This window comes from Belonocnema kinseyi, chromosome 4, assembly GCF_010883055.1.
Source record: "Belonocnema kinseyi isolate 2016_QV_RU_SX_M_011 chromosome 4, B_treatae_v1, whole genome shotgun sequence".
NCBI classification, from domain to species: domain Eukaryota; kingdom Metazoa; phylum Arthropoda; class Insecta; order Hymenoptera; family Cynipidae; genus Belonocnema; species Belonocnema kinseyi.
The window spans coordinates 31,563,928-31,574,942 of NC_046660.1; the positions used below are offsets into that span (position 1 = coordinate 31,563,928).

Below are 11,015 nucleotides of genomic sequence, written 5' to 3' on the forward strand. Positions count from 1 at the left end.
AGGAAGTGAGGGAGGGGAATGAGGGATGGGGTAGTAAGGGGAAGGAAAGTTAGAGGACGGCAAGTAGATGGAGCGGGGGTTGCGATTGTTTGCGATTTAAGTTAAGAATTTGACATGAGGCCTAAAACTGGCATAGGTCAGTTTTTTAGGCAATTCTTATGAACGTATGCCCTTGAGGAGTATTAATGTCAGAATAACAATATGAACCTATCTTTTCGGTTCCAATTATAGGTTTTGAGTCAAAATCAATTTTTTAATGTCCACGAAGTTTTATTTTATCGGATAACAAAACAGTGTGTTGTAAATTTCAAGACTTATGAATTTAACTTCAACATTTGAATTGATTACCAAATGAAGATAATTGAATATTTTGCAAAACGCGAAAAATGTATTATGGTACAATTCATTGTGTTCCGGTGTTTATTATCAGAACAAGTATATTTTGCTAGTGCGTTTATGGAAAAAATATTAATTTTAAAACTTTGTCATTCGATTTCAGATCAATGTAAAGTAACACTTCACTTTTACTATAATGTTTTGAAACATGAAAAATAGATACATGGAGAGCTTTTAAACCTCCTTAAAATCACTGAAATCATCGGACATCTGATCAAATCTATTAAAATATTTTAAAAGTCCTTTGAAATCGCAAAATATCTAAAAATATTTTCTGTTCGAAAGTTCAACTATTTGGTTACAAATTAATGTATTTTGTTAAAAGTTTAACTAATTCGTAAAAAACTTGTCACTTTGGGTTTAAAATTCTACAATTTGGTGGCAATGAATCGATCTTTTTACTGAAAAATTAACATTTTTCTTAAAAATTCATATTTTTGTTTTAAAATTCAACTATTTGTTTAAGAATTTATTTATTTACTTGAAAATGTAACTTTTTCGTAGAAAGTTATTTTTTTGTTTTCTTTTTGGTTTCAAAATTCAACAGTTTTGTTAAAAAATAATTTTTTAAAGATTCATCTCTTTGGTTAAATATGTAAGTTTCTCTTTAACATTTTTTTTTGGTTTAAAATTATTTTTTTATGTAAAAATGTAACTGAATTAAAAATTAAATTTCTGTTAAAAAATCTATTATTTATAAGTTAAAAAATAAGCTATTTAATGGAAAAATACTCTATTCTGTTAGAAATTGATCTTTTTCGTTGAGGATTTAACTATGGGATCATTCAGAAACTACGTGACGCGGTTTTATTTTGTTTAAATTAAGATGAGAATATAATTTTCATGAAGTGAACAGTGATACAGTGATATGGAAAAGGAAAAACGTGTTACGCAGTTTGTGAATTATCCCTATTTTGTTTATAATCTGTCTTTTTCTGTAGAATTCAACTGGTTGAACATTCTTCTTTTTTGATAAAAATTATTTTTTTAAACATAAAATTTAAGGATTCCATTTTTGTTGCAAAACTTATTTTCGGTCGAAAATTCACATTCCTTGATTAAAAATTAACTTCCTGATGAAAATGTATCATTATTTATTTAAAAGGCAACTGCTTTCAAAAGCATTCGTCTTTTAAGCTTAAAAATTCATTTTTGATGTTGAAACTTAGTTTTTTTAGGTACAAAATTAATCTCCTATGTATATTTCTTCCTTTGTATATTATATTCGTATGTTTTGTTGACTACTCGTCTCTTGATGGAAACTAAATTTTCTAGGTTCAAAATGTATTTTTGTACATTAAATTTTAACAACTTTTTATTACTACAGAAATGATTGAGTTCATAGCTAGTTTATCATTCCTATTGAATTTGTTCTAAATTTCTTTAAATACCTGGAAATCTTCGAAATGATATAATTACTTGTTTATATAATTACATTACAAAAATAATAATAATAATTGATATTTAATTTTTACATTATCATCACTGAGAAACACACCTAATTGGCATTGAATAAAAAAATGTAAATTATGATATAGAAGGGACTTCTTAATCTAGTAAATTATTATTTTTATATTTTTTGTAACTGTTTATGTAATACAATAAATGTATTTTTTGCCATCGACTTGCATTTTATAGTATTAAAATTTGAACAGTTACAATTTTGAAGTATCTTAATTCAAAATAAAGCCACGAATTTCTAAAAGGAATTGCTTCGATTTATTTTAAGAAGAAAATAATTGTTTAATCATTATCTTATTTAGAGCAAAAACAAGGAAAATCCTCGAGGGCTGTCGACGTGCACCGTAAAGCGTTTATTGTTAGGGTATATCATACGGGTACCCTGTACGTATATATGGTGCCCTATAAATCTTTTTAGAGGACCATAACTTTTTAAGGGTACTACACACTATGCTTTTGATCTTCTCGTTTTGTAGTTTTCCTAGCCATAACTCTATTCAAGCTGCAAGATCCCGTAAGGCTTCCGTTAGCTTCCATAAAAAAACTGCAAAAAATCTTGCAAACAAATCCTAGGCCGAATAACTTTGAGTACGACAAGTTATGCCCTTCTATAAAAAATATTTGTTGCCTTAGAGGTAACATCTCTTGTAAAAACGGTAATGTTTGTACGCAAAGAGAACCATCATTTATTTTTTATATATTTCATTTTAATGACAATTATGAGTTTCGTAGCTTGTATTATATGCTTATCTACAAAGTATTCAATACGTGAATAATTAACTCTCAGATAACGAGCTATGCATAAACTACGTTGCCAATTTAGGCTATATTAGAGTCTACAACCAGTCATTGAAAACAGCAGTTTAGTTTTTAATTTTGATCTTGAGGTTTTGACCATACAAATGTATTAATAATTTTGATGTTAATTTTTTTTCTACTGAACTAGAATTAATATTTTTGTAATATTGATTTTTTAAATTGTGAAAAAAGCTCTCTAGCTCCTCTTGCATTTGTGTCCAGGTCTTTCAGATTGCCGTTGTGAGAAATACGAGAATATTTTCTTCACAGCCCCTACAAGATGAATTCCAATGTCATTCCTTATACTTGTAAGATTTTAATTTTCCAAACATGAAAGTTTAAATTTTTTTTGCTGTTAAGGGTTTTAACTAGATAAATGTATTGGTAATTTCATGTTCATTTTTTTGTCTACTGATCAAGAATTAATATTTTTTTAATATTGATTTTTAAAATCGTGAAAAAATGCTCTTAAGCTGAGACCAGAAATCTGTAAGAATTGGGCTTGCGTCTCAGCGGAGCTAGAGTGAATTTTTTCACAATTATAAAAATCAATATTAAAAAAATGTAGATTCTAGACCAGTGGACAACAAAAAATTATCAGTTAATTTTAAAAATTAATTAATTAGTTAAAATTAATATTATTATCACAGTTTTGTATCTCCCCCCCCCCCGACCCCGCTCGGCGGTTACTCTAAAAATAGGGATAATAGGGTGGTTTTTCTCGAAACTGAATAAATAAATTGTTTTTAATCAATTCATTGCTTAAAACATGTTTAATTCAATACGAAACGCTTTAAATTGTTGATATTTTAAGTCAAAATATATTGAATTTTCAACAAATAAACGGAATTTTTACCCAAAAATCATTTCTTACCAAAAGACCAGAATTTCTAACATTAAGACTAATCTTGTCCAAATCAAAAAATTAATTTTTAATCAAAAATTGTATTTAATGACCAAATAGTTGAACTATGAACATGCAACGATGAATTTTTCACCAAGAAGATTAATTTTCTACCAAAAGACGAATTTCTAGTAAAACACGTGAATTTTAAACCAGATAAATATACTTTTAACAACATAGATTAATTTTCTACCCATAAGGTTGAATTTACACCAAAATAATTGAGTTTTAAAGATAAAAGGTTGAATGCTTTAAAAAGCAGTTTACTTTTAAGCCTGTATTAATGAATAATTAACAGGAAAGTAACTTTCCAATCAAGAAAGGTCGATTTTCAAGCAAATAATTGAATTTTTTAATAAAAGCGTAAGTTTTTAAATAAAAATAGAATAATTAAATTTTAACTAAAAAAATTCATTAACAAAAAGGAATTTTTAACCAGTTGAATTCAACCAGAAAACACGAATATTTAACGAAATAGTTCAATCCTCAACGAAGAAGATGATTTTTTAACAAACAAGATTAATTTTGTACTCAAGATTAAAAAGACTAGTTTTCAACAAAGAATATAAATTTTCTAACAAATAGTTTTATTTTTACTTTATAAAGTAAAACTCTGCATCCAAAGGTAAAATAATTAAATTTATAGATCAAATATTAATTTTAAACTAAACAAATACGCATTTTAAATGAAACAGCTGAAATTTGAATGAAAGAGGTGAATCTAAAAAAAACTTTGTGAACAAAACGGTCGAATTTTTAAGCCGAAAAGACAATAAAAAAGACAATTTTCGACTAAAAAGTTATGTTTTCAATTAAATAATTTAATCCTTCACTGATCGTAGAAAATGCAACTATTAAACCGAATAGTCTAATTATTTTATACCTGATTGTTGAATCTTCAAGCTAAAAATACGATTTTTTCTTGGAGAGTTGAATATTTAAGCTAAAAATATAAATCTTCAATACAATTTATAAAGTTTTTAGCATAAGTGTAATATTTTAATTTTCAGATACAATACTATTCTTTCAACTAAAAATTAAACGCATTTTCAGCAAAATAGATGAATTTTAAGCTAAATAGTTGAAGGTTTGAACAAATGAGATGAATTCCGAATCAAAAATATAATAAAAGGCTTTTGAACACAAAAAAAACTTTAAGGCAAAAAATATACTAGGGATTTCTCAATGGGTTCTATTAATTCAGTTCGCATTTAAACGAAAAAATGAAAAAAGGAAAAGTTTATTTTTTGAAAACAGAAAAAAAGAATTCTTGAAAATCTTCCACAAACGTCGTTAAAATTAAAAACCAACCATAATGTTTGGCTTTAGACCGATTCCCTTTAAATTGGTAACTTTTTTATGATCGGCCTCTAGGGTTAGAAAGACGCCCTGGATTTGAAACGTGTTCTTTTTCATATTGTAATTAAAAAGAAAAAAGGTTTACTGTTTGTTCTTGGTTATTTATAAAAGCCTTAGTTTTGATTTTTTAAATACCCTGGATTCACTTTGTGTAAATTACTTATTAAATAATTTGTAAGGATATATGTTTAAAAATAAAAAATTCAGAATTACTTTGGACTTTTCAGAGCAATTTATTGTAGTAAATGTCGTTATAAATAAATGTAGCTGTCCATGATTTATAGTTTTTTTTATGATCACTCTCTTATAGGTGACTTCAATCTACAAATGAATTTCAGCGAACACGAAAAATGACAGAAAAATTTTTACATCACAATTCGCCAATGACTATTCGTTTGCATACGTTTCTCATTTAGCATAAGCAGTTATAGCTTATAGCTAATTGCAGGAACTAAATTTTCCTTAAGGTAAATCGATTAAATATTAATTTCCAAAAATGTATTTAAATTTGCTTAAAATGCAGAATTCAGAAAATATAAATTGTCAGCGATGCAATTAATTTTTCATTTTTTCGAATGGAATTTTTACAAGAATTTAACAATTCACGGAGAAAAATTAGATTGAAGAGTTCGATATTCAGTGAACGAATTGTTTAATGATTACCAATTTTCAAGAATAGATGCAGAAGAGACGAGAAGGAATGTGAAACTACACACTAATTATCAAAAATATCGACTCGTGAATAGTTGCCGCTCTGTAACCTGGTAAATTCTGTTTGACCGATCATTCTTCACTGTTCCGAGCATAGGAATGGTTCCTATTCTGGACTGGACTTCGTACAGTGCGCGAAAGGAGTCAGACCGCCGAAAATCTGCAATCTCTCTAGTTGCCTAAGGGAGTTGATATCGCGATTGCACTTGAATCGAGAACCTAATTTCAATATCAAATTTGTTTACAACTCCAGTTCAGTAATGAATACCTCGACTAACATCACTAAAGATCCAATTTTTCACTTCCAGTTTTCCCCGTGTTGTTTCTGAGGATTCGGTTCAAAGTTTTCAGAAGTGGGAATTTTTCTCCACATCTTCCATCGAAATCACCTTGATCCAGAGTCCACATCAGACAACCGCCAAGATGCTTTTTCATTACATATTCAGCCTTCACCGCAATAGACCTGAACAAAAAAATATTAAAATTAAATATTCTTATCATTATCAAAGTACAAACCTGAAAATATATTATTTAAAGACTCACTCAGCATCATCATAGGCAATAATTTGATCCCCTTTGACGATATATGGCACTTGCTGTTCTGCGTCAAAGATACGCTTCCAGCCTCCATCTGCCTTCAATGAGCAAATTTCATAATACGCTGGTACCATACCTCCTATATGAACAAATGGTGCACCTCTACCAACTTGATTTTTATCGGCCAAAGTAAAAGAAATTCCGTAAAAAGCAGTTCCTAGTACTATCTTCTCTGCAGGAGCACCTCTCGCAAGCCAGTAGTTCACAACATAATTCTAAGATCAGAATTAATAAAAAATCATGACATGAAATAAAAGTAAATATATTTCTATTTCTAAAATTAACAAATAATTTTATGTTTGTCACAGTAAATGTCAGTTTGTCAATTTGATCCCGAAATTGGATCTAATGATATGCAACCTAGCTTAAATAAACTTTCCCCCAAGAAGTGCTTGTCTATCCAGGTTTTTCCGATTCTTTTCTGAGGATATCTCTCGAAAATTTGAAGCCAAAAATACGGACAATTTTTAGGTGACATTTCAAAATGCTTTCCGAGTACTTTTTGAGACTTTTTGTGTACAGTCTTTTAAATCTTGACTTGTCATACAGTGGCGTGCAAAAGTTTCGGGCCACCTTTTTTTTTATGAGTGAATAAATTCTTTTAATTCTAATTATACCGGAGCTAAAAAAATGTCTCTTCAAAAGGTTGATTTTTTTCGAAATTCTGTTTAAAATAAGCCCAGGGTGAAGCCAATTTGTCTAGTTTTCAAATAGATATTGCAAACATAGTGTAAAGTTCAATGTTTCCTTAAATTTTCAATAACTTCCGAAATATTCAACATTTTTCAATGTTCTTGGGCTCATTTTGAAGCTTTTTTTCGCCGTATCACAGCAGCTTACGAGTATAAATTGTAAAAAAATTTCTTTTCGAATTGCAATAACTTGAAGTTGTAATACAAAAGTTGGATAAATTTGAAAACATCTTGCCTGTAGGCAAATCAGAATAAAAGTTAAATAAATATATATTCCGGGGAAATTACATAGAAACTTCATGATTATATGTTTCATATATGTTACAAAAATATTTTTGTTACTAAACATAATATTTCAATTTTTCCAACTTTTTTGTTAAAACTTCAAGTTCTTGCAATTTGAAAAGACATTTTTTACGATTCATACTCGTAAGCTGTTGTGATAGGGTTAAAGAAAGGTTCAAAATGAGCCCAAGAACATTAAAAAATGTTGAATAATTCGAAAGTTTTTGAAAATTTAAGAAAACATTGAAATTTACGCTATTTTTGCAATATCTATTTAAAAACTAGACAAAATGGCTTCACCCTGGGCTTATTTTAAACAGAATTTCGAAAAAAAGTCAACCTTTTGAAGAGACATTTTTTTAGCTCCAGTATAATTAGAATTAAAAGAATTTATTCAGTCATAAAAAAAGAGGTGGCCCAAAACTTTTGCGCGCCACTGTACTTAGTCTTCAAGTTTTATTTGCATAAATCTTTCAGTTTTGTGTACAACAAAATATTGCGAGTTTTCAAGAACAAGCGATATTCATAATCCTTTCAAATTGGTTTAGAAAACAAACAAAAAATGAATTTTTTTGAACCATTCGTTTAAGAAACAAATTAGACTATTTTGGGTACGAGTATAAATGTTTCGTGACTTAATGGTCAGGATGAAAAATACGATTTAATTGAATTTTCTGAAATTTATTTAGGGGGTGAACCACTTCAAAATTATTTTTTGATTACACAAAAAATTGCTAACCAGCAGTAAAATAAGGCTAAAAAATTCGAAGAAAGATGTGTTGCCTGCGACAATTAAATAAAGTTGACATCTTTTGCAATTTTCCCGAAAAATTATTTTCAATTGGGTACCCTCATGTAATGTAACCTCAAGTAATAAATTTTTATTAATTAATATTAATATTGATGTATAAATGTATCAATGTATAATGTATGGATAGTTAATCTTAATATAACCTTAAGTACATTTTTTATGTTCCTCTAAAATAAAGAAGCTTTTTAAAACAAAACCAATTAGAAAAATGTACTCGCAATGAGAGATCCAAAATATGATATTTTAACATGTATTTTTAATCTCTTATTGTACGTAAATTTTTCCAATTGGTTTTGTTTTTAAAAAACTGCTTCGTTTTGGAGAAACATCATGAAATGTACTTAAGGGTAGTTTACCCATAGAAAATAATGTTCCATGAAAATGCAAAAAACAAGCATGTCTCATTGGTTGAAAATACATGATAATGAGGATTCTCATCAAATAACTGATCTGATCGCGAAAAAACCGGCATGAAACCCGAGAAAAAGTCTAAGCAAAAAGAAAATAATAGTGGCGTTCAAAATTAGGAATTAAAAATAGTAGTAAGTGTATACTTAAAAATAAAATTTAAATTACCTTCGAAAAATTAAAAAAATTAAAATGTCAAATTAGGAATTTTATACAAAATTTGAAATTAAACTACTCGTCTAATTAAAAAAATTACTTACAACGTTTAATTTGCTGGCGTCCTCATCCTCCTGTGGCGAAGCAAACAGTGGAGTATTATGACCAACTTTCATATCCGCATCAACGGTTCCGTGAAAATCGAAAGTCATCAAATTTATGTAGTGCACGTATTTTGATATTCCTTTAATATCGTATGATACATCAGGGTTTACTTCACTAGCACCACATGCTGCTGTTAAAATAAAACCTTCTTTATCAAATTCTTTTCTGATTTGCTTCAAAAGTAAAACAAAGTTCTGCTTATCCGATGGAACTCCAACTTGATCTCTAAAACTTTGAGCCGGATATTCCCAATATATATCGATTCCATTGAAGTCGTATTTTTTCACGAATTCGACAACATTGTCGGCAAGTTGTTCTCGCAGAAGTGGATCATTCACTACTCTATAAGGTCAAATTAAAAAAAGAAATTAATTCGGTTACACTTTTCGAGGCTTTACTTGGACTTTTAATCCGGAGAGAGGAAAACTCTAGAAAAACAAATTTTTCAGTGCAACCGGTTACCTACGTAGTATAATTCCCAGACATAATTTGCGATCCTCCCATGGTGACTAAAGTTTTCAGGTTTGGATTCTTTTTTCGAAGATCGTTGAACCTTTTCATTGCATGTAAATCATAGCCTGGATCTAAGATTCTAACAGTAGCATCCGCATTAAGTCCAACAAAATTGTAATACAAATGAGTGCAAAGAAACGGATCGATGTTTTCTATGCGTAAACTATCTTCCGGTGGCGGAAACCTTTCTGCTCCGCTAGAATAATAACAACCAATGGCTTCTGGAAAATAATAATAGAAAATTTACCTTGAAAAATAGTAATATTTATGGTGTGTTTAAAAAAATACAATATTTACAGTCACATAGCAACAATAATAACAAAGTTTCCTGTTTGCGATTAATGAAAATATAAGATGATATATTACTTACTTTCAGTCTCCTTATCAGGTACTGGAAGCTCGTTGCCTAAAGCAAAAGCTGTGCATGTTCCAAAAATAATTATTAACTTAGATGACATCTGCAAAAAATAGGAAAAAGAATATGTGTAAAGATTTTTAATTTAAATTGTTCTAAATCAAACAGTTCTTCGAATAAGTAAAATTTTAAGAAAAAGACAATATTTTGAATGAAATGGAAAGGATTTAAAATTTTATCATTTTTAAAGAAAAGCATTTTAAGCCAAATAATTTGAAATCGAAAGGTTTTAAAATTTAAAAAAATTTTAATCAGAAGCTTCTGAAATAGAAAAATTTCAGACGGAAGTTTAACAAATTTGGCAACTTACTATGAATTTATTTTATATGAAAAAATAATGTAACATTAAAATTGATAAGATACATTTTTTTATCAAGAAAAATAAATTTCCTGTAATTTTCGCCGTTAAAAATAGAAAAATCAGCAATGTGAAGCCTTTAGAATTTATACATCCTAATAAAACGTTCAAAACGAAAAGCAATTCGAAATGAATAAATGTTTACTACGGAAGGTTGAAGATTAAACCAAAATCGAAATTCATTTAAAAATTTTAAAAAATGTTTTAAGTAAGAACTGTCATATTAAAACTTTTGTATACTTGAACCTTTAAAATTTCAATTACTCAAAGCAAATTCATATCAAACAATAGTTATCTGTGATACAAGAAACCTAAGTGGCATTTTTTTGGCCGAGTACTGCATTTTAAACGAGGCAAAGTGACACGCAGGGGCCGAGTGTCCCATACTATTTTTACAACACCCAATACAGTTTATGTCAATCCATTCCATTCTAATCCAATCCAACACAATCCAGTCTAATCCAAACCAATGTCAATCTAATCCATTCAAATACAATTATTTCCAACTCACTCCATTCCGATCGAATCTATTCCAATCATGTTTATTTCCATACAAACTTCTCTACTTCTCTCCACTCCACTCCACTCCACTCCACTCCACTCCACTCCACTCCACTCCACTCCACTCCACTCCACTCCACTCCACTCCACTCCACTCCACTCCACTCCACTCCACTCCACTCCACTCCACTCCACTCCACTCCACTCCACTCCACTCCACTCCACTCCACTCCACTCCACTCCACTCCACTCCACTCCACTCCACTCCAATCCCATTCAATTCTTGTGACGAAGACGAGGCAGACATTATTTTTTATCACACCGGTTAGCGCAAAGAGTACCTCTACATGCCAAAGTTGGGCTCACTGGACTCATCGTACCATAAAGTACGAGGGTAGTTCAATAAGTCCTTAGAATGAAGTATAAAAACAATTTTTTTGGGTAAATTTTTTTTTATTTTTCAACATAATCTCCTTGGAGCTCTA

At 29.4% G+C, this 11,015-nt stretch overlaps 1 protein-coding gene across 1 annotated transcript in view; it reads right to left on the reverse strand.

Annotated features, from left to right (window-relative positions):
- Positions 1 to 5,911: 5,911 nt before the first annotated feature.
- LOC117170822 (acidic mammalian chitinase-like) overlaps positions 5,912 to 11,015 on the reverse strand; it is a 59,311-nt gene continuing 54,207 nt past the window's right edge. Inside the window, exons 2-6 of the mRNA XM_033357864.1 lie at positions 9,627 to 9,714; positions 9,210 to 9,477; positions 8,683 to 9,085; positions 6,173 to 6,441; positions 5,912 to 6,092 (exon numbers count right to left, since the gene is read on the reverse strand). Coding sequence (XP_033213755.1) covers positions 5,912 to 6,092; positions 6,173 to 6,441; positions 8,683 to 9,085; positions 9,210 to 9,477; positions 9,627 to 9,714 — 1,209 coding nt within the window. The remainder of the gene's footprint in view (positions 6,093 to 6,172; positions 6,442 to 8,682; positions 9,086 to 9,209; positions 9,478 to 9,626; positions 9,715 to 11,015) is intronic.